The 25908-nt window shown below is 41.6% G+C and overlaps 1 protein-coding gene across 8 annotated transcripts in view; it reads left to right on the top strand.

Annotated features, from left to right (window-relative positions):
* The first annotated feature begins 3009 nt into the window (after positions 1–3009).
* Positions 3010–25908, top strand: part of ldb1a (LIM domain binding 1a) — a 30692-nt gene continuing 7793 nt past the window's right edge. The window contains exons 1-12 of one of the 8 annotated variants that reach the window (XM_034897671.1): positions 3010–3028; positions 6067–6169; positions 15465–15567; positions 16192–16236; positions 17245–17320; positions 18138–18240; positions 18622–18794; positions 18899–19021; positions 19110–19187; positions 19316–19439; positions 19621–19769; positions 20781–21005. In XM_034897671.1, the coding sequence (XP_034753562.1) occupies positions 6142–6169; positions 15465–15567; positions 16192–16236; positions 17245–17320; positions 18138–18240; positions 18622–18794; positions 18899–19021; positions 19110–19187; positions 19316–19439; positions 19621–19769; positions 20781–21005 (1227 nt within the window). In that variant the 5' untranslated portion in view covers positions 3010–3028; positions 6067–6141. The other 7 variants (XM_034897670.1, XM_034897672.1, XM_034897675.1 and 4 more) reach the window with 7 other exon arrangements.

The following is a 25908-nucleotide window of genomic DNA, read 5'->3' as shown; positions in this document are numbered from 1 at the left end:
ACGCAAAATGACGCAGAGGGTCGGAGGTTACGCGACCACGTTTCTCTGTAGTTTTATTTAAAACATTATATGAATACTACAAATTGTATAGGCTGTTGTCCTGTGGTGTCTGGCTGTTTTATCTATGCTGCAAAAAGACACAGCAGGCACAATGCCACAATAAGGATGTTATACTTTGGCCACAGTGGTTACAAATGAAACATCAGGATTCCAACTATCCAGTAAATACATGCAGGTATGTTAGCTAGTTCAATTCAATTCAATTTTATTTATAGTATTCATTCATAACAAGAGTTATCTCAAGACACTTTACAGATAGAGTAGGTTGTAGGGTGTTTTGACTGCAACACCCTGGAAACTTGTGATAAATCAAATGGCACAAATGCTCTGGTAACCTGGCTACGTAGCATATGTAGCATATTAAGGCTTGCTTACAATGCTTACAATGAAATGCAATGTCTAGCGTGGACCTGGTAGTTGCCTTGTTTAACTTTGTGTGGCATATAAACAACAATCTGTGTTGATACAAGTGTCAATTGTTTGCCAACAAAACATATAATTAAACACTTGCACGAAAAACACCATATATTTGTTCTACTGCACATTGCTGCAGCTCCTCTTTTCACTCTGTGTGTTGAGCTCTCCGTTTTAGCTACAGAGTTAGGCATCTCACTTTTTTTGAGAATGAAAAGTAAAAAAAAAAAAAAAAAAGCACTTACCATTATCCTGTAATTGCCACTTGTAGCCCCAGTGGGCACTGTTCAGCAAACGTTATATAGGCTCTCTTTTTCATATTCTTCATATTTAGTGCCATTTTTGTTTTAAAAGATGCTGACTTTTCTATTCTTGGTGCACATTTTGTCCTGAAAATCAATATGATGTTCTCTGTTTTCCAGGCATCAGTGGACGGCTGGAGAAAGATGAAAAACACCATTTGCATCCATCAAAACAGACATAGACACAGGTTACAATCTCCCCCTATATAAGTCTACCGCTATGAAAACATGTATCGCTCAGTGAGGACTAACAAGAAGAGCATCACTGAGTTGAAAAACTGTTTCCCCATAAAAAGCTGTGGAGGTGTTAAATGTCCTCTTATTACTGGGTGTAATACATAAAGAAAAGCTATGATGAGTAACAGGAAGACAGGCTGTGAAACAGGTGGGGATTAAATTGGGTCAAATACAAAAGTGTGCAGGATGTGTTCCTCATTAGGGTTTAGTACTGTATGGCACAGGAAAGCCATCAGCAATTCCCTGTGTCCCACAGGCGGTTTAGAGATGAGACCAGCTACGCACGCAGACACGCACGCACGCAAGCACGCACACGCACAAACGCACACACGCACACACCTATGCACTCATGCACCAACTGCGGTCTTCCATTGTGGTATAACACTTTGTCTATGTATCTGTTTACAGTATGTCATTTATTCTCTTCTGTGTGAAGAATAAAACTCATACACGCCTTATGCTAAATTAAAAAAAATATTGTCTCAAAATAACAGACACACCAGGTTTCAGACCCCACTGCACTGTAAAAAAAAGGGTGTCTTAAAACAAGATAAAAACATTAAATATGAGGGAAAAAGGTACTCAAAACAAGTGAAATTATCTTGCTGCATCGAGAGATAATTCCACTTGTTTAGTAGTGATTTCACAAGCTCGCTTGATTTAAGATGATAGTGTAAAGTTGAACAATTAAAAAAAGAAATTCATCCTCAAAACATGATAAATTATTTAACAGTTCTAAATCCAAGTTTTTTTTGTTTTTTTTTATTCTGGTAAGAACCAAGTCATTTGCAGTGTAGTTGTCTAGTCGATCCAGGAATCCCTCAGGCAACAAGTATGAGTCTTGCTGTCCCTTGACAGTTATGTGCCACGGCAACATTTATATAAAAGATATATAACGTTAGTTTAGAAGATTGGTTTGCAGACAATGTGAGGGTTTTCAGCTCAAACCATGGCTCTTTCTGTCCTTTTGAAAATCCTGAAGCAAGACATTGAACTCCAACTTCCTCCTGATGAGTTTGGATGTATAAGAGAGAAACATTTCCAACACTCTTGACCAAAGCATGTGCCTAATGGCTGTAGCAGCGTTTTTAAAGTAGAACAAGTAGACGAAAAAGTTGAAAAAAGTTTTAAATATTTGTTCCTATAATTGTGTGAATTTACTTGAATGCCACAAGAATACATTCCTGTCTTTTTATTTCGTTTTGTGTGAAGAGCTCATCTTTGCCTTTACACAGAGACAGTTTGAGTTTCTTGGTTTTTAGTTTTCTCCTAGTTATAAATCACGGTCTTTTATTCTGTCTCAAATCCTTGTGTGTGCAGTATTTTACACCATCCCTGGTGCGTACGTTATGTAGTGACAGTAATCTGCATGTTTAGAGTTTAACACAAAAGTATTCCGACTTGATTTGCGATGCAGTTTGCTGCTGTTACAGTAGATTTAACTTGGTGCCTGTTCCCCACGTGTCTGAAACACAACTGGTCCGACCATTCTGCTTCTCATTACCAGTCATGTCCTGATGAATCACTGCTGCTCATATTTCCTCTACAGCTTGGGAGCTGAAAGACTTATGAGCATGTCTGTGTGTGAGAGAGACAGAGAAAAGGGAGGAACACCACACTCCTTAACCGCTACCTACCGCTGTTCTGCCGTTGCCATGGATACAGTGCCCTCTCTCCCCCTCTCTCCTCGCTCTCGGTGGATATGGAGGGATGGGGCTGGAGAGGAGAGGAGAGGAGAAGTGACTCTGGCTGCTGCCTCTGCGTCATATTCATACCAGTGCAGCTGAGAGTGCCCCCCCCCCCCCCACTTTCCCCCCCTCATCCTCCTCTTCTTCCTCCTCCACTTTCTTTCCTTCCTTCCTTTCTTCCTTCCTTCCTTCCTTCCTTCCTTCTCATCATCCAATTTGCACACTGCTAGATCCCCCCCTCTATTTGTGTCTCCTATCTGCATCTGCTCATCACAGTCTCAGACCTTTTTCAAGTGAGGGTGGGCACAGAAGAAAAGAGAAAGACAAAAGGTAAGCGTTGAAAAGGGAGATGTTTAAGAGTGTTTGTGAGAAAGAGTGTGCAGAAAAGAAAGGGGGGGGGGGCAGAACGGTTGCAAGACAAAAGACTCAGAGGTAAGCATTAATGGCATGAACTCACCTGAGGTAGCAAGTATACCACCTTGAGCTTTTTAAACATTTTGTTGGGAATTTTGGGAAAAAAACAAGGTTGTCAGTGCATGTGAGCAAGTGTTCGCCTGCTGTCAGAGGACAACATGCTCAGAGTGTATTAGTGTGCGAGCAGATGTACACCTCAGTGAGCAAGGCAGTCAGTGTGTCTGTGTGCAGGCACTTCGCTGTCTGTCACATAGTGTTATGGAGCTGCTGCATGTTTCCACAGTGAGAGAACAGAGGGGGAACTTCATTATTCTCAGAGCAGCTTTTGGAGCGATGTGTTGATGTGTTGACATCGCGGGAATCTCTGTATCTGCAAGAGTAGGAGAGTGAGAGGAAGAGAGGAGAGAGAGGAGAGAGAGAGAGAGCATGCCTGACAGTGCAGTCAGTGGTGAAGTGCTCAGCTTCAAAGCCTAATCGCTCTTGGAAACAGAAGCCATTTCCCAAATCACATTCACGCATCCCTCCTCCTTTTCTGCTCTCTCACTCTTATCTCTTCATTTTCTCTCTGTTGCACTGTCGGGATGCCTCTCTCTACCTCTCATTTCTGCCTTTGTTCAGAGTTCACCATTTTACAGTAGCAGAATCTGCAATAAATGTCAAACACAGCAGATCACGACCTACAAGGCACACAAAGGACCAAATGGGGACAGAATAGCAGCAAGACATGACAGGACTCGGAGAGAGACAGACCTTGTTGAAAGAGAAACAAAGTGTTTGTGTGCGTGTGTGTGTGAGACGTGGAAATAAAAAGAAAGGGAGAAGACAAGTAAGGGGGAAAGAAAAGGAGGCCGCAGGGTCATTCATTGTGTCTTGGTCCTGAAAACAGTGTCTGACAGTGTGTATGACATTTAACTGTGATGCCTCTGCCAGTGTACTGTGTATGGGGAATGCACTTTTCAGCTTTGGCTTCAGTGGAGAGAGTTGTTTGTCTTTCGTTAGGATATTGGTTGGGAGTGACAAACAACAGAAATCTGAGGTTTGTTAAACTAGGCTTCAACTCACTTGGGGGGGGGGGGGGGATAGGCCTGTGATAGACTAGTGGATTGATGTAGCCCCACAGTCATTATTTTAAAATGAATGGTATTTAACACCATTGTTATAAAAGTGAATATTACTATAAAAACCTTTTTAATCAGGTTATTTATCACTTTTATACATTTCAACTATTTATCAATTACATTTAACTAAGTAATTCAACGGCGTATCTGTCATATTACCTAACTACTTGAAGTGTTTATGCATTACTTTAGATCTTTACATATTTTCCGTCACATTTAGCCATTTATTTCAACCGTTCATGGGTCATCCATCACTTATTAACTATTTTAACTATGCATTACTTTAATTCTCTGCGTTCTTGCTTGCTGACTAGTTCCATGCACTCTCAGTTGAAACATGTAATATTCAAGTGTTACAGCTGACTTCTTTTAAGAAATCACAATTTCAATTTTTTCAAATAAGTAGAGTTCTACAGTCTTTACAAGTACTGCATGGCAACTGCAGAAGTACCACCTGGGGGTACAATTAGCCTTTTTTTGGCAATCCCCTTTTAGTGTAGTCTATGTCATAATTTCTGGTGTATTTCTTTGCAGTCAGTTAAGACTGAAGCTATATTTCTCCAAACCTTTTCTATTTTTTCTTGAATTACTTTAGTCACAATGCTTCCATGAAATGGCTCAGTCTGTAATCCACCTGACAGGATCGGGTGCACAACCAACAAAGACATCCAGCTCATGGAAGTCAGTAATGTGTGTGTGTGTGTGTGTTTGTGTAATGGAGTGTGAGATTATGAGATTATTGGCTCGGAGAACAGGTACGTTTGAGCCAAGAGAAGTTATGGGATGAACGGGAAGGTAAACCAGAGACGTGGAAGAGGGAAAGAAAATGAAACAAAATCACATCAAGCTGCAGAAAGGTCAAAGTAATATCAACAAGGTGAGGAGATTAAATAAACAGAGCGAGGAAAGATTAAAAAGATAGAAAAGAGCTAGACAAGAGGCAGCTGCTGGGCAAACGGTCCGCAGTCAAGTCAGACCGTTTACCTGCAGCTCCTGTTGGATGTGAGCGCGTGCACATCTGTAATGTGCGCTCTTACTGCCTCCCATGGGTCTCCAGTGTCCCTGCGCTCCAGGTGGGCTTTGCATTTTTAATCGATACTGTCTGTAGTGATTAACACCAGTCTTCTCTGGGCAACGGAAAAACAGACGGAAGAAGCAAGAGAGGGAGACAGAAAGAGATATGGAAATCTGTCATACTGAAGGCAGGCTGTGTATGTGAGTGCTTGTGTGTGCTATACGTGTTTGTTTGGCAGTAATGACCCTCTGCCTCTGGGCTCCTACTGAGTATGTTTTATGGACGATACATCACTGCCACACACATTTTTTTCTCTTTCCTCTCTTTCCTCTCTTTTGCTCTAATTGCCTCCCTCTTGCATGCTCCCTTTCACAAACAAATACACAAACACACACAGTCCCTCGCTCCATACCATGTCCCCTACTCCAGTCCTACATTATGTAAAGGTTCTTTCTTTCTATTTCACTACTCTCTCATTTTCCTTCCTACTTGTGTTGCAATATGCCTATTAATGATGCAGCTAGAGCACGACTGCCAACTTCCTGCCTCTGACACAGAGAGAGAGAGAGAGAGAGAGAGAGAGAGAGAGAGAGAGAGAGAGAGAGAGAGAGAGAGAGAGAGAGAGAGAGAGAGAGAGAGAGAGAGAGAGAGAGAGAGAGAGAGAGAGAGAGAGAGAGAGAGAGAGAGAGAGAGAGAGAGAGAGAGAGAGAGAGAGAGAGAGAGAGAGAGAGAGAGGAGTGTAGTTGTGGTGTGTACATGCCCTGCTTTGTACCACTCCCTCTAATCTCTCCAGTCCTCTGTCTGTGTTGTTTTTCCTCAGAGTTAGCCCATGCGAGCAGCGTGTGGACTGAGTGCAGCTGTTTCGTTCAGAGCAGAGCCCAACATGTGAGAAGATGTCTGTTGGAGGTTGTGCTTGTCCCGGTGAGTGCCCACTCTCTTTTTCTCTCTCTTTCTCCCGTTTTACTCCGCCGTCTCTGTGCTCAGTGGTGCTGTCAAAAAGATGACTTATGTAAAAGTGCTGCAAAGCCGCCTAGGGCCAGCGTCAAGCTGTGTGTCAGTGTGTCTGTGTGTGTGAGTTTGTGCGTGCATGCATGCGTGTGTGTGTGTGTGTGTGTGTGTTGGTGAAGCCATGCTACACTCTCAGCACATGTCCTAAAACAAGGTTACAGACTGAGGCTACCCCGCTTTAGGATTGAGTTGTTCAGCAGACCCTCTCAGTCACGCTAGCTTGCTGTGAAGCAGATCAATGGCTCTTTGAGTTTTGCCACGTACAGAGACACTGAGGTATCAATAATACTTTACTTGTTGGCTCTTTTAACTCCTTCTCTCCACTTTATCTAGCCACTACAAGTCATCATTTGTGCTCTTATAGAGTTGTTGGAAAATCACCGCTTACTGTCACAGGAACTGTTTTTCATATTTATTCCATGGGGCACAATTGTTGAGTCAAAAGTACTTCACTCACGGCAAAATGGTTTAAAGCTGGTCTATCTTGATGATGGAACTTAAGAAGATTTAACAAAGAGTTAAATTTGCTTGGAGTAAAGCTGCTGTCTGGATATTAGGCAGCTCTTTGTGATTGTGACTTTGCATTCCTGCATATTTTTCTTTTTTAATGCAGTGGTTACACTTGGCTTGGCTTTTCCTGAAACAAACATTCTTGAGCTTTAAATTGAGGTTACATAATAGATTATGTTACGGGGTCTTATTGGTACTCAGTATCCACACTCTGATCTTGTGCTACTGTGTCCGAGCAAGAGGAAGGAAATCTAGTGCTGTCCTAGTTTGTCTGCACACGTCAGTCTTTGGCAAGCAAAATCTTGTAGCAACTTTTATCAAGACGATCTTATAATCTGTTCTCTCCCATACACTGTTTGATTCTCTGCGACTTTGGAGAAATTCCTCTTTAACGGTATCATAGTGAGAGCAGGCGGGCTACAGAGACGGTTGCCTTGTGCACAGTGAAAGAATCACAGTGCCACGGGACGGAGTCCGTGCAGCACAAGGGAGCAAGTAACAGATTTTATTAAATCGTACCATCTGCTCAGGGGGATCTCAGTGAAGGGAGATTGAATTAGGGTGTCAATATCATTTTAATGGGGCTGCTCTGATACATTGGTAGTTGCCTATTAGATGGAATAATATTAGAAAGGCCTCTGCTTGACATTTTTCCTCAGATCTTTTCTCTGCTATCTCGCTTATTCACTCTCTCCTGTAGTTTTCCAGAATAGCTGCCTCCTTCGCTCTCTCTGATGATGGACTTAACTCTGCAGCAGAAACTTTAACGACATCCACATGTTTTTTTATGTATGTACGGAGAAAGAGGCCAAACCAGAGAGATCTGGCATGTGCATGTTGTGTGCACCAACATTCAAACGCTCACAGGTTTACACATGCAGGAAATACGTGCACATGTACAGCATGCACATACACTCACACACACATCTTCACAAGGAGCCTGCTCAAACAAGTTTAGGCTGGTTGTTGGCAATTTTTCTCTTCCTCGCTGTGCGAGCGCTGTAAATCATTACATTTGAATGCTGGTTTGTTTACATTCTTGTACGATGGTGGATGAAAGATCCTCCCCATCCTTTGTGTGTGAATCTGCATTGGAAAAACAATATTTTATTCTACACCACTTTCTAATTTCATCTGGTTCCATTTGTCTTTATTTTGTTATTGGGTCAACTGAGCATATTTGCATGTGGCAGAATGTGAGCCATAATACAAAACAGACTCCTCCTGTCTGTCTAGTTCATTGACAACCCTGTGACATCCTGCTGTTGTTGTGACTTTGCTGTGAATCAGCCTTTTTAAGGCTTTGTTCCCGGCATGAAGGAGATCCGTCCTAACACAGTGGAGCCAATCACATCCTTTGTTCAGACTAAATGGTAAAAATAGATTGCCTGTGAGCTGAAGATACCCCCCTCTCTCCCCCCCATTCTCACATGCACTCAAGCATGCGCTCCCCTTTGCTCACCACTCTCTCCATCTCTCACCCATCTCACTCTAACCACCCCCCCAATCCCATTTCTGCCTTCCTCATCTCACTCTCCCCCCCTTCCCTCCCTCTCTCTCCCTCTCTGTCACTCCCTCATCCCTCCTTCACTGCCTTTTTGCAGTAACAGTGGTGTTACCTCATGCAGAAAGTCACATGGCTCGTGATTGGGGGAAAGTGACTTAAAGCAGAGCCAAGATGGCAGCCAAACAGCCAGGGCTTTTTTGATTACCGTTACACAACAACAAGACTGCCTCAGCTTTATCTCACTGCACTGAAAGCCTATGCCTCTTTTTTCCCTTCCTCAATTCTCCACTTCTTCTCTTCTCCTCGTCCCCTCCTCTTGCTACCCTAGTGGGTCTCTCAGATCTTGTTTGCTTCATCAAAATGGCTGTGTGTGCAAAGGCAGAGAGAAAGAAGGAATGCGTGGGAGACAGAGATGCTGGGGAGTTAGAGAGATGGGGTGGGGGTAGGGTGGGGGTGCAGAGGGGAGACGTGCTATAGTGATGTCACATCTGCTGCAGGCCGACAGGATGGCAGAGGAACGCTGGCATGTGCCACAGCTGGGAGGAGGGGGTGGATAGGAAGAAGACTAAATGTGTGGGAAGGGAAAAATGATTTTCTATCAAAGATGTGCAAGCCGCAGAGTCTTTAAAACATGAAAGCACGTTTGGTACTAAGATACAAGGTGATGGTAACAGTGCTCCGATTGAAACTAATCTGTGCTGAAAGCAAAAGATGTAAAAACAAAACGAAACAGCAGCTATTTGAAAGCTTTGTGCTGAATATCTGTGCCACCTGTCTATGTGGAAGTGTGACTGGCGTAAATGTAGCATACAAACCATTTACTAGATATGTTTGTTTTTTTAACAAGACTTTATGAATGTATATTGAAGTAAACCGCTTGCTTGATCTGGTTGGTTTCACAGATGAATTGCACAGACCAAATGTGACAAACTGTATGCAAATAGAGGGAAATATTTATATTCTAGCTGTAAAAGGGATTTCTGCCATATGTGTTTTGTTCTTTGGATAGTAAAGCCTAACAAATGTTTTTCTAAACGGATTTCAGAAATTAGAGGAGGACTTGGTGGAGTTGGTCCATTTACTTAGAATTTGTAATGGGACATTAAAGTAAGTATTCTGGGCCTAATGTTGTGAATTAGATAAAGTGGCCGTATTCCAGTAAATTCAGGTGCTCTTTAAATAATGTTTGCAGTCTGTTTTTCTACTGTTCAGTTTAAGAACCAACATTAAAACTAAGTTGTGCAGTATTATAAGAAGTTGTATTTTATTACATTTATTTCAGGCCACGTCACTTCAGTCCTTGGATGTACAGAAGCCGTAAAAACAACCAAACTGCACCAGATCCTGTCAGTCAACAACAGACTAATTCTGCCTAAAGTCAGATCAGTGACCTCTGTTGTTGCAATGTCTACAACACCAACCTTCACACAGACATTCACATACTAGCTTTCTTTTGTTATCTTTCGTTATCTTCAACACATGTCGTTTAACTTCCTCCTGTCAAGCCACAGTTGTGTCTTTTGGGTGCAGTCTGTGTAAGTTCTGTCTGCTGCCTTTGTTGCTATCACTACCAGTCAGGTGTCATATTAGTTTCCCTGACAGGTTTGTGCTTTCACTGTGGTGTCTAGAAAAAGCAGCAACAGGAGTCTGAAAGTGCAGTTCACTCGGCGCTCTTCAGATTTCCTGACTACTGCTTCACTCTCTGTCACAAGACACAATACGTTGGAAGATTTAGAAAAATGCGTTCAAAGCTTTTTATATTTTTCTGCATTATAGATGACATTATTTTGTGCCATGAAAGTGCATGTAAGGCATTTCAGTGTGAATGCTGCTATACAGTCTACCTCTTCATAAAAAAGCACATGTAATGTGGTCTTAGGAGCTAGGGATCTATAAATACAAGAGATCGTGTGTAGTACAAGATAGTTTTTCCAGGGACTAAAATAGGACTTAGTTCTTGTGTATATGACTGCCGTGTAATGTTATCACTGCCGGCTAGTCCTACTTGCCAGGTACTCTGTGTATGTGTGTACTTAATGTGACTCTTACTAAACACAGATGAAAAAGGATCCAATTCTCAACAAGTAATGTGTGTTCTGTATGCAGTAGCCCATATTTTGTGTCGTGTGATCCACGTTTTCTGTAATGATAATGCAGATAATGCAGTCTTCCTTTAGATGCCTGGGTCTTAAACTATAAGCAGTATTGTGCAAGTAAAAGTTATTGTTATAATCATGTATCACAACTAAATATATAGAGATAAATTAGAGATTTTATAGTTTTTTTTAACTAAATAAAAAATAATGTTAGTTGTAAATAGTGTACACTATAAACTCCTGGAAAAAGATAATTTTACTGTATTCTACTCTTTTCTATTGTGAAGCACGACGATGTTTGAAGCATATGCCAGCAGAGGGAGATGCTGTTCTGTCACATCTCTTCTTGTGCCAGTCCATCAACACTAAACAGAGAGCAGGCTGGGGAATCATTGTTTTCAACAAGAGATCCTGGACCTGGTCCTGTGTTACAACAAAAGGCTTTAGTCTTTTTTTATTCCTCCTGTAGCTGTTCAATAATTTATTTTCTGGTATAAGTACACAGTGATTTCTCCTGAGAGAGAGGTTTTGAGCTGCATATTTTTTCCAAAATGTAACCATTGATGTAGCCCACAGTTCACACCAGATATTTGTGTGGCCCTCCCCTCCAGTCTGAACAGTGAACACGACCTACAAATGATGCTGTTAATCTCTGCTTGATGTGGTGTTTATGCAGTATCTGACTGGTGTGGGTCAGATGTTTTTACTTTCTCAATGAAATGCATTGCTTCACTTCTCTCATCTGCTCTCCTGGTTTATACAATTCTACCAAATGACTGGCAGCTCAAGCGAAAGCCTCACCAAATTGAGCTTTAAATGCACTCTAAGACCACAAAAGGTTTTACGTGCTTCAAATATATTGCTTGTAAACATTAGAGTGGTTATTGATTAAAAGTGAGGCTGCAGATTATACCCTTACATAATCTGGGGCTCAGGACTGTGGTCCAAAGGATTTGAGTCATCCGCCAAGTCAATCATTTTTCATAAGCCTTTACAAAGTTGACTTGAAACAGCCTGTTTAAGTAACTAGTCAGTGTTGTAGATTTGATACACAAAATTTCTAAATCACTGTCATTTGTTTTTTTTTTCAATTTGGGAATGTTAAGGTCAGGATTGACTGTAAGGTTCTGGATGATCAGTTCACATTGTTCCAGCACCCCTAGCAAGAAACGTCCCTAGCACTTTATTCCTCATGACTGATTATTATGACTGAACAAGGTTTCAATCCCCCCACCATACAAAGGTTTTATGAAAGCTCCAAGTTGGAAAAACATTCTCAAATACTGCAGAATTTTACCCTGCAAAAATATATGAATGAATATAATTTTCATTGCACTGACATGTATTGTTTTTATTGGAAATGTAGACTAATCTTTATATTATTCCTCATTAAATGTGTTGATATAATGTTAATATGTTTACACATCCTGCATACAACTATACAGCTTACAGTCTTGGCATGCTTCAGTAATGAATGACAATGTGTGGCGCTTTTCACATTTTATCACATATTAGCAAAGAAATGAAAGATACGAAAAAAGGACTTTAAAGCTACCTTTGGTGGTCCTCTCCCATATCAAGGGCTTCTCTTGTCTGAAGTTCTCAGGAGCAGAGGAAAGGCACAGCCAATACTTCTGCGAAAAAATCCAGATGCAGGGAATGCCAAGTTATACTTGGTAAAATTGCCTCAATGGGATTTTTGATGTATGGCCATTGACTCAAAGAGTTCATCCCACCTTGGAGGCAAGTTTTGTTTTAGTCTGGCCAGGGTGAACACTCACCGTCCTCACTCCCTATACAGGGACATGAGGGCTCCAGATTATATTTATTAATATATTTATAGTTGCCTTAGTGCTCGATCATGAAAAAGGTAGTAGCGTACTGGACCACATGGTAGGCTGCCAGTAGCAGGGTTTTCAAACCTGGCCTGACCTTCCACTTCTAAAACATATTTGGTTATAGTACTTGTTATAGTATGCTGATAGTATCTTTTTCATATGTTTATGGTATAGTTTATTATGAGTCTGATGGCATCATCTGTTTAAGACTTGCAACAAGAAACACTGTAAACTTGACCTCTGATCTGCCAGTTGGTCACACATCTCAAACTCATCCTGTAAACCCAAATATTGTTCAAACCCCAATTTTAGTTCCCAAAGTTTTCATATGTTCTGAGTGAATTCTGTGGACATGTGTATAAAAGTATGCATTTTTCAAGAATGCTTAAATTTGAAAGAACGGTGAAGTGATACAAATATAAAGCCCACTCAGTGGACACTGACAAAGTGTAAACATCATATATCTTCAATGAATAGCTGGAGCAAGCTGCGCTCATACATAATATATGATGATGCCAGACTGTGCAATAAAATTAGTTTTTCCATCCGTAATAAGTGTAACATTAAGGCTCGAAATATTGCCAGATAAATGTTCCTCTCAAGTTGACCAGCCTGGAACCAATGATGCACATATGAGGCCTGGACAAGACAAATTTGGGTCCGTGGCTGTCAGGAAGGAGAGGCCTGTGTTTTGTCCCGGGCCTGTGTGATGGGATGGGCGGGGGAGCCTGGAGGAGGCGGGGCCTTTGTTTTTTTCGTGTCTCGGCTGGCAGGAACAAAGGGTCCTGTAGTAGTAGTAGATAAGACAACACCATCCCCCAAACAAATGGCATTTAAATCAGTTTAGTTGGAGATTGCTAATTGACAGGAACCAGGACAACTAGCTGGAGTGTTGTACTTTCAGTCGCTATTCGTCTCGTTTGTGACTGTAGGGCTAAGGTTACATTATCAACGACCGGGAGCTGGAGCTTTCACCATCCAGCCGCTCCGGCTAGCAGCGAGGCTAGCTGGGTAGAAACACCGAGCGGAGGTGTTGAGCAACACCGCGTATCGGTGGACGTTTCTCTGCAGGTAACTCAAACTTACAGCCTTAATACTTTGGCAGCAACACTGGTTCTCAATATACCAGACTAGAAACGGCTTGTAAACAAGCACGGTGAGTTATAGCTAAGTGTGTGGCGGTGATAAAGGTAACGTTAGTTTAGCAACTAGCTAGCTAGGTTAATAGCTTAGCAGTGGCATCCGTCCTCTGTACACGGTTAATGAATGCGGCCTGCCGTTCAGTGTACGTCTGGTTGCGTTTGTTAAAGTGGAAACGTTACCGGCCTTCGTCTTTTGTTACTGTTAATTGAGCAATTCCACAGACTGAGAGCAATACATTTACACCAGTAAACAGTGCAAGCATGTTTGGATTCTAAGCACATTGCTTTGAATGTTTTAATGGCTTAGGGCCAGCCTTTGGATGCAGCTCTTTTGTTTGCAATGAACAGTTTGTGCGGACTGAACTACCCTAAATTCTCACTCTTTAAAGCTAACCTTTGTTAGAGTTGTTATGCACCATGATCCCTCCTCTTATCTTCTTAAATGAAATGGTGCGGACTGGCAAGACGTTATGTCTGGCTCGTGGAATTGTCATTATGCATGTTTCTGTTAGCTTGGGTTTTATAATCCGTAGAGGCTGTAGATAGGTTTAGGTTTAACGCCGTCGACAGGACCTTTTCGTAGGGTGTGTTGATGTTGATATAACACGTGAATAAACTGTCAGCGCGTGTGCAGAATGTATGTTTCTGAATGTGGAGGCGTAATTTATCGGAGAAAATAAGACTTATTTCTTGCATTGGATTTTGTGTTCTGGCACAGTGGACATCAGATTCAACAAAGACTTAATAAGTGGTTGAATGCTGTCTGGGAGTGATGGGGGGAGGGGGGTTCTAACTTAAGCGGTAATTCATAGAGAACCGTTGTTGGCAGGTTCGCCCACATAGTTGTAATGGGGAAGAGAAGATGACCTGCCATGACTCTTTCGGGTAAACTGAATCAAGGGAGAAAATGATTAGAGAGAGAAAATGAAGAAAGAGTTGTAGTTGTGCAAGGAGCGGATACTGGGCTGTAAACGAAGACTGAACGATAACAGTTCACACAGGCATACTTAACCCCAATTTATGCCTTTCCCCTCTATTTCTAGTTTTCTTGACTTAAACCATCACCATTAGGAGAGTAGTCTGCCTCTGGGTTATCCATTAGTTCACCAAAAGTGATGTGAAACTATTAAAAGATACAGAGACAATGTATTAGAGGAACCCATGTTGATTATTTCTCCCTCTGCTGGTTTGATTTGGTACTATCATCATGTATGCCAAGTTGTGCATCAATTGTGACATAGTCACAAATTAACAGTCTTCAGTTGCCTGTTGGAAATATTTAATTTACAAGCAGTACCAGCATTAACAATATTATCAAGGCGTAAATACAGGAACCGTTAAGACGCTTTATGATCTCAACATTGCCATACTTGTATCACAGTTTTCTCCATCTGTCCTAGAAAGTAGTGAAGCTGTAGGGTGGTTAGCCAGTCTGGGATTTCCAGTGCTTGGTTTCCTCAATATCCCAGTCTGCCACTGGTATACACATTTTTTGCTCCAACCTCATTACAAGTAGTAGTAGTTCAGTAGGTCACCTTCTTGAGTAGAGATATAGAATAGATGTTTTCTCAGAGCCCTGATTGTTTGAGCGTGAATGCCTTATATGGACAGACAAGGGTTAACAACAGCTGGGGTAGGGAGGGGGAGGGGGGATGGGTAGAAGAGGCAGCTAGAGGGACACACACACACACACAGCAGAGATGCATGGTTGGGATCAAATGGGGCTGTATGCAGAAAAGAGGGTTCTCTAATGGTTTGGATGGTACAAGAACACAAAGAACATGCCGGGCCATCTCATCTGCTTATGTCCCCCCATTTCAGTCATTATTTTCTTACATTTCTGCCGGCTATTAAATATGGCCTGTTTTTTTTCCCCCTCCTTGTGATCATTTCTTTTCTTGTCCATTTACCAGATTGAAGATGCATTAGATAACGAAGCAGCAGGAAATTGTTTTGGCAGCATGTGTTTTATTTGAGTAAATCTCAACAAAATCATCCAGCATTGGATTACTTAGATGATGCTGTGATTTAAATGAGCTAAATCTAAAGTAATCTAAATCTCTCCTAAATCTCTGCCCTTTTTTTTCTCCTCCTCTGCTGTGTGCTTGTGTGCAGGCTGTTCGTCAAAGTCATTCAAGCTGTACTCTCCTAAGGAGCCCCCCAACGGCGGCAGCTTTCCCCCCTTCCATCCAGGCGCCATGCTGGACAGAGATGTTGGGTAGGTCTGGGTTGTATTGCCACGACAAGAGTTTCTGTCAAAAGGAAAATATGTCTAAAACTAAGGCGCCTTTAGCGTTATTTCGATGTCTCCTTTTTTATTTCTTGTGAGCTGTTAGTTTTGATGTCATTTTTATCCTGACAAATATGTCACATATATTTTTTGATAGTTTTTCATAAATAATAATCTAAGTCTACTGCGTATGTCTTTGAACTTTCTTCAAATTGGAATGTTTGATCACTTAATCTTTAATAGTGATATTGGAATAAAATCAAAGGAGAGCTGACTACACCAAAGCTGGTTTGTTTTAAAGTGATCTAATAAAGCAAAAATACAGAGAAGCTACGTTCACCCTAATTAAAACTGTCAGACCAAGTTGAATGTTACACTAACACGCAGTGTGGCTCTCATTACTTATTACAGTGTATTACATGTTCTTTCTGTTGCAAGTGCTTTTTTACACGTACATGTTCCACTGTAATGTGTATTGTTATGTAAATGCTCTGATAGCCTTGGAACCTAACCCTGAGATCAAGGTTCAAATGTCATATAGTACTAAAACACTCATTCTTGGTTTAATGTAAAAAAAAAGAAGCTGATTTTTATATTTTTTGTTCCACCTAGGCCTACACCCATGTACCCCCCATCATACATGGAGCCTGGAATGGGGTAAGTACACTCACGCGATTACATGCAGTTTCATCGATTATATTCGGGTTAAGTCTATACCCCAATTTCTCAAACGCCAGGTTAAAATCAGAGTTCTTATAACCCGGTTAACAGAGGTAGAGAACTCCTTCAGTAACCAGGTTATTCCTCCATGTATACACCTTATCCGGGCTATGGTCGATTTGAGCATCTGCGCATGCTTCAACTGCCCCTCCTCACTCCACTGGAGGTGTTTTTCAATCGTAAATAATCCGTCAGCACTGTGAGTCGGTGAGCGATGCCTGAATTTAGCAGGCCGTTGGCAGCATGAAGCCTACGGTCTATTTGTTTTACTCACCGCCGAGAGAGCAGCGGATATTAGGAGATGGCTAGACACATTGTCCATCTCTGGGGATGTCAACGGTGTGTCTCGTCAAAAAAGTAGAAGGTCCCAAGCTGTGGCTGCTGTCTAACGGTAATGTTAGTTAGCTAACAAAGTTAGCTTGCTAATTCCACCTGACACAGGTTAACGATACTGATATAATTAGCTGAACAAGTTGTCAGTCGAACGGCAAAAACGCTGTGTTCCTACGCTCTGACAAGAGTGTGTAAATAAACCATTAAGTCTAATACAAATTGAGAGAGACCATTTAGTGTAATGTTGACATAGGTAAACTGGAAGAAAAACAATTCATATGTTGGCAATGCACCGCCTAAGAGTTACTCTGCCACTCTTCCCGGCTCATGTCAATGAGGAGAACTGGTATAACCTGGTTATTCACCCCAATAACTGCTGTGCACCGACGGATGCTTGCATAGTTAACAAGCGGTTGTGGTTTGTCCCAGCTCAGAAGTAATTTTATGTAGGCTTTATAGCCTCTACTCCGCACATTTAGATGCACATAGCATTCATTTTGCCTGTACTTAACTTGCTTGTCGCTTACGGCATTTGTTTGCACTATGTGTGTGGGAAAAGCCACTAAAGCAGCTTGAACTACAGAGTGTTGAATCCCTTGTTTTCTGTTTTAGGAGACCCACACCGTACGGCAACCAGACAGATTACCGGATATATGAGCTGAACAAAAGGCTACAGAATTGGACAGAGGTGAGAGTCACTTCATCATTCATACAGAGAGTAATAAAAATTCAACATGCGCTACAAAACACAGTTCCATGCTGCAGCTCTTGTAAACTACTTAATGTTGCTGTGTTTCCAGATTTTTCCCTCCCAGCTGCTGCCTATGTGTATATAACCATGCTAGGGATTTTGTGGGGAAATTAAGCCTGAGACTTAATTTACATTCAGGCTCTTAAAAGGATTATCTGATCAACCTGGCTAAAACGTAATTGAAGTGCCAACTGTTTAAATGCCTGAGCGCACAACTGAGTAGCTGTTACGAGCAATGCTTTTTATGTGTCTCTCAGTCTGTACACTTCTACATATACAGGATTTAAACTACAATTAAGTCCAACAAAACACCCAATTTCTGAATCACAACATGCCTTATTTAGGAATTCAACAGTTTTTGGTTCTTCACTACACCAACAAAATATGTATTCATCTGCTCATCTTTTAGAGCCCTTCCGTGACTATCGTAAAGCATGCATATCTTCTCTAATGTGATTGTACATAATATATAATTAATACAGATAATACGGAAGAAAAGTTGAAGGATTGGTAAATTTAAGGAAACAAGTGTTAGTACATTCATTGTGTTTTTGTTTATTCTCGTGCAACTTCCTCATCTCTTTATAGTAAACACTATTTTTACTGGAGAGTATAATTAAAATGTATTTCTTCTTCCTGTTTTAGACTTGAATGCTATCTTTTTTTTATTGTGATTTGAGGTTATATGGCATGGTTATGCTTGCACAGTTTAAGGAATGAGAATTGAGTGTAATGGTTCTTCCTCTGCTTTCAGGACTGTGACAATCTCTGGTGGGATGCCTTCACCACAGAGTTCTTCGAAGATGACGCCATGCTCACCATCACGTTCTGCCTGGAAGATGGGCCAAAACGATACAGTAAGGGAAAAAAGGGAATGCTAATGTTTGTATGTATTTTCAGATTCTAATTGTAAATGTTAAGACAGTTAAACTATTTATTTTAAGAATGTACAGGATACAGTGTACTATACATCTCATCTTTAAATGTTGATTTTTTTTTCACATTTGTTTCATATATCTTTTAAGTTTATCTGAGAAATTGTATTGTCATTCATCAAGATAAAGATTGGCATATAACAGTTAGTAGCATTATGCATATCCTTTCTGCTCTGTTTTTAATTTGATTCTTTTCATGTCCCTGTCAGATTTTGTACTACTATAACCACACACTCTCTCGACGTGGAATTGGATTCAGTTGACTGGCGAGGTTTTGACAGAGTTATCATTTTTTGTGTGCAGCTATTGGCAGGACGCTGATTCCGCGATACTTTCGAAGTATTTTTGAGGGGGGTGCCACTGAGCTGTTCTATGTGTTGAAACACCCAAAGGAGTCCTTCCACAGTAACTTTGTGTCTCTCGACTGTGACCAGTGCACCATGGTGACCCAGAACGGCAAACCTATGTTCACACAGGTACTGTTAATGTCACACTGGATGAAAAATGTACAGCCTTCTCTTAACTTCCCGCCCCTGGTGCGGTAACCTTTCACATATTCTATTTCTCTCCTGTGGATAAGGTTTGTGTGGAAGGCCGCCTGTACCTGGAGTTCATGTTTGATGACATGATGAGGATCAAGACGTGGCACTTCAGCATCAGACAACACAGAGAGGTCCTACCAAGGAGCATTTTGGCTATGCATGTGAGTTCCAGACTCAAACAACCCCACACTCGTAGGCACATACTGTACATGCACTTAAGCATCTCATCATTTCAACCCAATCATGCAGGATCCCCAAATGCTCGATCAGCTGGCTAAAAATATCACCAGATGTGGGCTGTCCAACTCCACGCTCAACTATCTCCGTGTAAGCAAATCTCCTTATGTTGATTTTATTCTTCTTTTGATCAATCATTGAATTAAGCCAGACTACACTTGCAACAACATGGTAATACTCTCACGTCTGTTTGGTTCCTCTTTTTATCTTCCCTAAAGCTGTGTGTGATATTGGAGCCCATGCAAGAGTTGATGTCAAGGCATAAGACCTATAGCTTGAGCCCCAGAGACTGCCTGAAGACTTGCCTCTTCCAAAAGTGGCAAAGAATGGTAGCACCTCCAGGTAACGCACAAACTGCAGTTATGGCAGTGTTGCACTTCCATTCATTAAGCTGTGGTGTACTCACAAACTAATCCGGGTGCAATTGTCTTTATAGTCATTAATATGCAACAGGCCTAATAACAGATGCACTGAGACTTAAATATGTTAATATGAAATACATTTTCCCTTTGTCTACTTGTAGCTGAGCCAGCCAGACAAGCTCCAAACAAGCGGCGGAAAAGGAAAGTGTCCGGTGGAAGCACCGTGAGCTCTGGCGGTGGCAGCAATAATAACAGCAACAGCAAAAAGAAGAGTCCAGCCAACAGCTTTTCACTCTCCAGCCAGGTACCTGTAAGCATTGCATCTACTTGACCTCTATCTGCACCTCCAAGTTCAGATGAGCAAGGTATTGGAGGATAAGACAGAGGGTGAATGGGTTGGAGAGTAAGGCAAGCAGGTTAGAAAGTTTTTTAGTTTTTGTTTTTTTGGTGGGTTGTTGGTGTTTTTTTTAAGGAGGAGTTGTAGCAGTAGGATAGCAATAGCATAGGGTGACTTCTGGAGGTGGGGTTTGAATTCAGGTGGGAAAGGGGGAAATGGCTTGCTCACTTTAAATATTTTGAGGAGGAGTAGATTTACTTAGTAGACCCCCTGATGTGAACCAGTGATGGGCAGTCCTTGGTCCTCTGGGGCCACAGGTTTATGGGTTTATTTAGAGAAGGTACAAGTGACCTCCATTACTATTTAATGTTTAAAATATTTGGGGCTATGGGGTAGGGTTACCTTGATTTCCAGTGTGACAATTAGGTTGTGAATTTCTCTCTAAATCCGCCGTATCAACACTGTCAGAGCACATGATTCACACAGCACTGCTGTCTTTGCTTATTTGGTTGCTTGATTGAGCAAACGAGACCCGAGGTGGAATGAACCCCCCCCCCCCCCCCCCCCCCCCCCCCCCCCCCCCCCCCCCCCTGATGCAGCACTCAAGGATCAGGGATGCCCACTGGTGGCCAGTAGGGAGGGCCCCTTGACCCTGGTTCTTGGAACAGTTGAAGGGAGTCAGGGCCACATGGACTACTGAACTGTGAGGGTAGATGCCCAGACAACAATTGTCCTGTTGTGATTGGGTTAAGAATGAGAGGACACCATTACCTCAGGTGTTTAATACTTCCTTGGATCGTAAAACCTATCTTGAAGTATCAGTTATAATGCATTTCATTAGGCAAAATGAATTTAACGCTGGAATTGAACCAAGTCAGAGACCTTAGGCAAGAAACAGTTACAACTCGTCCGTGCAGCCAGTCATTCCGCGCACCCCCCTGTATTATGGGGATAATATGTACCGGCCCTTGCTGTCCCCTTTAGGACGTGATGATGGTGGGAGAGCCCACTCTGATGGGAGGGGAGTTTGGTGACGAGGACGAGCGTCTGATCACGCGGCTGGAGAACACGCAGTTCGATGGGGCGAATGGCCTGGAGGATGAGGACAGTTTCAACAGCTCGCCTGCACTGGGGGCACAATCGCCCTGGAACAACAAGGCTCCTTCCAGTCAGGAGAGCAAGAATGACAACTCCCAGTCGTCCCAATAGAGTGCTGAGGTCCCAGCCAGCCTCTTTTTCAATGCTTAAATCCTACTGGGATCCTCCTGAGCCAACACACTAGTGAAAAGAGTCAGGGAAGGTGGCCTCGGGCACTTGAGTTCAATTGATTTTTGTTTGTTTTGTTCCGTCATGTTCTTTTCGAAATGAAAGGAGAGTGGTTAGGGAAAGGGACTAAAGCAACAATAGCTGATGGACTGATGAAGCTCTTTAATGGACAAGGTCAGCAGAATCCCTCTCGCTCCGTCACATTGTTGCACATGATCAGTGGTGCTCAGCCTTTGCCCTTGTCTCCTCGGTTCCAGTCGGTCCTTTTTTAGAGGTGTGGTGAGGGTGGCGGCGTGTGTGCATGTGTCTTTACCCCCCCGTCATTGCTCACCACAGTGTTTGAGCCAAAGTTGGCCTGTCTTGTTGTCTGAGTGCTCGCCATGGCGATCATGTCAGTGGGTTCTTGTTCCAACCTCGGGTCTCTCAGGTGTGCGCTTTCCTTGCAAACGCACTCCGTTGTTTCTGTTGTGCTCATGTCACAGGGAAGAAATGCTTAGCTTTCCTATAACTGATTTTTTTGCAGGCTGCAGAAAACTGTGTGCACTCTTAGTATCAAAATTCAAAGTTCGGTTTTTAAAAACTCAATTATTTGTTTTTGTAGGACCTGGTTGGAACAAAAACCTGTACAGTGCCGGAGCTTGAGGACCGGAGTTGAGAACCACTTCGCTAAATCTTAAACATACACACACACACACACACACACACACACACATACAGTCACACTCAAACACTCACTCACTCACCTACACCTACAGCATAAAACATTGAGGTACTGGAGAGAGAGGTGGTACGCAGCATGTCTGGACCAGAGCACCAGATGCTACCGAAGTGTGTTTTCATTTTCTATGTTTTAGACCTGTTTTGAATTGTTTTTATTTTTGTAAACAATTTCTAAAAACTCAACAGACAAGCAAGCAAGCAAACAAAAACACCCCAGAATATTCTTTGCACTGTTTTTCCACTATTAACTCCAATCTATTTTTCTTATGAATTCAGTGTATTTGTTTTCTATTATTGCTAATGTAAGAATTGTAAACATCTGAAACCTGCAGTATATTAATGTATACGTATTGCTGTTAGATCATTCTTATTGCGATGGTTATAACTTCCATGTAAGTCTGTGCTTAATATAATGTCACCTATCTGGGTCAGCCATCCCACTGTCATCAGGTCCAATGGGTTCAATGCTAGAAGGGAGAACAAGGCTAGTGTTTTAATGCTAAACTCAATTTAGTTTGATGTGAGTCCAAATCAGCACACTGGAAACGTTTTCCCCACTAACATCCAGCGCCTGGTTTGGATCTGTTGACTTGGTATTGCAAAACCTGTTTGCTTTGTCTTGAATCTCCATGTGGGGGTCCTCTCTTCAGAGAACATAACAGAAAACTTCTCAAATTTGCTACTCAAAAATATTTTAGAAACAAGTTTTGACAGGATTGTAAAATAAGAAAAAAAAAAAGACTTTTGTATTAACTTAAGTTTCCCAGAAATGTTTTTAATCAAGATTAAGAAAGCTGCAGACCAAGGAGCTACATGTAAAGATTCTTTAGATATTGATTACACTGTGCGGTTTTATGTTTTATGACGAATCATTTTGTTTGCTTTACTCCATGTTTGTGTCTGTGCTTGTATATTTTTAGGTAGTCATTTCTGTAAAAGTTACTCAACGTATCCCTCCTTAGAATTATGAGAAACTCAATCTAATGTAAAGAGATGAAACGCCCTCTTAAAAGTTTTTTTTTGTGATATTTTTAACAGTACAATCACTGATAAAAGAATTTTGCCCTCATTTTAGCAAACTGTATTTATTTTTCTATGTACTGACATTTCTGTTTAGGTCCAACCCACCTGTATTATACTCATGATATATGGAGGAGTTTGTGGGGCTGCTGAGTCAGTTAATGTTAATAGAAGTCATTCCATTACTTGTCTTTTGACATGGCACTCCCAGGTCATTCTGGCCAGTTTATCACTATGGTCAAGTATGTTATGTAAGACATTGTGTGGCCATTTTCCGCTGTTGGAGTTACCAGGTCTATCTGAAAACCAGATGTGCTAAAAACTTATAAATAACCACATTTAGAGAAAAAGTTAACCTCCTAGGTCATCCTTTTTTAAAATTTCTGTAAAGTTGCTCTATTTTATGGAGAGTCATCCTCTGATACTGGGAATGTTCCACAATGGAGCAACCTTTCAGTGCAATTTGATCAAATTTACCTAAACCTTTTTAATGTTTTTGTCTTGAAATGTATGTGATGGATGTTTTTTCAGATACATTTCAAATCTTTAACTGATGAGTAAAAAATGGAAAGTGGATATTACATTAATGACAATATGCTGCTGACCATTAACATTACATCCTGTTGGGGGGGAAGAGACTCAATGGGCTTGACCTTTTTAGCTGCTGTGTCAGGGTTTTCTGTTTGTGTGCATATGATGTAAAGTGTTGCCTAACTAGAGGGCTTCAGCATCACCCAGCAGCTGATAGCTATTTTAAAGTAATGTGCAGAGTCGGCCAGCAGGGGTCTCCCGGAGCACCAGGACAGACTGAGCAGCCTGTCAGAAATTCTCCATTATTATACCTGGGGGAAATGCTGTGTGTAAAACCACACCGAGCTGCAGGCTGTTCCTTCCTTACTCATTGTCTCTAGCACCACTAGTCTACCTTTGTGGTGTATCTACTAAGCAGGCTGACATAGAATGAATCCATGGGGAACTTTTCATCACCCTGTTTCCTGAGTTGACATAATTTAGGGAATAAGGGTTTGATATGTGAGACCGAGCTGAAGTGGCCATTCACCCATAGCTGGCTCCTGTAGCACCCCACCATAGGGGTGATTTTATATCTATATATTTTTTTGCCAGTTTTCTGTCATTGATAATTCATGTATGGCATCAATAAATTGAATTTTCACTGAAAAAGTCCATGTTTTTATTAGATTAAGCTGTGGTGATCCTTAATAGCAACATCTTTGTTACTGTGATGTGTTTTTATCATGCACTCATCCTAACAGGATAAGCACACAAAAACAGAGAAAACAAAAACTAACTAAAATGTTCTTCAGTAATAAACAATTAGGTATGCTTTGGTAAATCTGACCTCAATAAGTTCATGAAATCAGCAAAGAAAACATGTTCCAAAAACGATTTTCTTGCCAACTAAAATGAGCATATGCTGTGGCAAGAACAGTTTACTGAAGTTTCCTTTTGAAAATGTTGGAAGTGGAATGGGAACATGACACTGCAAGCCTTGTTTCTGAGTTAATACACACCCAATTATCAAGGACACAATTCTTGTGACTTATTTGCCAGTGTTTTATTTAATAAGTTATTAATCCTTAGCAGGGCAGAACTAATGTGGAAGATGACTGCAATGTTAGTTGGCTAGAAAGGAAGGAGGAAGGTCAACCAGTGACAGAAATTGTAACAGTAGCAATGGATGTAGTAGATTCCTGATATAGCAGTATTAAGTGTCTGTTTTCTCTACCAAGTTGGTGAATCAAACAAGCACCTCATTGTACAAAAAAAGCAAAATGGAGACGAGAGTGTTAATGAGTGATAAGTACAAGTTTCAATGCTCGAACAGGGAGCCACATAATGGGCTTCAGATGTGTACCTTTTGATCCAGCAAGTAATCTGTTAAAGCATGGGAGCTAATTCTTGACCTTTGGCTCTGCATGTGTGATAAAATCATCTCAACTTAATTATCTTTTTTAGAACTTTTAACCACATCATAAAGACATAGCTTATGTTACACTTTTGTACCAATTCAACCTGAAGCAATGGCTCAAAAAGGGAATCAAAGACTCAACTTTAATCCCTGGCAATGGTGCTTCTGGAAATCACAAATATGTTCACGGGTGGGAAGCCAGTGCTGGATCACATCCTTATTGCAACACTAACAGACCAACCAGGTAGGAGTCTGGTGCTGTCGTGTCAGGAACTCAGAATCATTGAGGACAATCACTGTGTGGCAGCCTCAGTGCCTGTATAGTGTTTACATGACATTCTTACAAAGCCACTTTGTAAGAGCTCTCTTGGTAACAAATCAAAGCATCGGCCTGTAATTGAGGACTTTGGGTTGAGGGGAACCAGGAACGAGTGATTGACAAGTGATTTGGTAATGATGAACAAAAAAAACAATTAAGGATAGTATATATAGGAGGGGGCGGCTGTGGCTCAGTGGTAGAGCGGTTGCCTGCCAATCGGAAGGTTGACGGTTCGATCCCCGCCCCTGCAGTCATTGTCGAAGTGTCCTTGGGCAAGACACTGAACCCCGAGATGCCCCCGGTGCTGCGCATCGGAGTGTGAATGTGTGTGAGTGTTTATCTGATGAGCAGGTGGCACCTTGTACGGCAGCCCCGGCCACAGTGTATGAATGTGTGTGAATGGTGAATGCTTTGAGCAGTTGTTAAGACTGGAAAAAGCGCTATATAAAATACAGCACATTTACAAAAATACAGCACATATGAAGATAAATAAAACAAGAGACAAGGACAGACATGGGTACGGTATACTTCATTTGCATTCATGCAGTGCCAAAGGGAAATGAGATTCATGCCTACTGTACAATCATGTTCCTTTTCATGTAAACATTTCCTCTCATCTGCGTAACAGACACGTTACACAGAGAAGGCAGTGTCACGATGCCTGGCACATTGTGGACAAAAGTGACAAAGTAGACTTCTTTTCTCTCAAGTCAAAGTTGTGCCTCAGCAGAAGCAGGTTACAGGGGAGTAATAGCACTATCTCCATCTTGTACTAGTGGTTCTTATTCTCTTTGTAGTAGTTTTATTCTATAGGAATAGTTCAGTCTAAATAATGATTGTTTAACTCTTAATCAGGC

This window comes from Etheostoma cragini, chromosome 17 (genome assembly GCF_013103735.1).
Source record: "Etheostoma cragini isolate CJK2018 chromosome 17, CSU_Ecrag_1.0, whole genome shotgun sequence".
Classification (NCBI taxonomy): Eukaryota; Metazoa; Chordata; class Actinopteri; order Perciformes; family Percidae; genus Etheostoma; species Etheostoma cragini.
The sequence above is the reverse complement of the archived record's forward strand: the minus strand, read 5'-3'. Positions and strand labels throughout refer to the sequence as shown.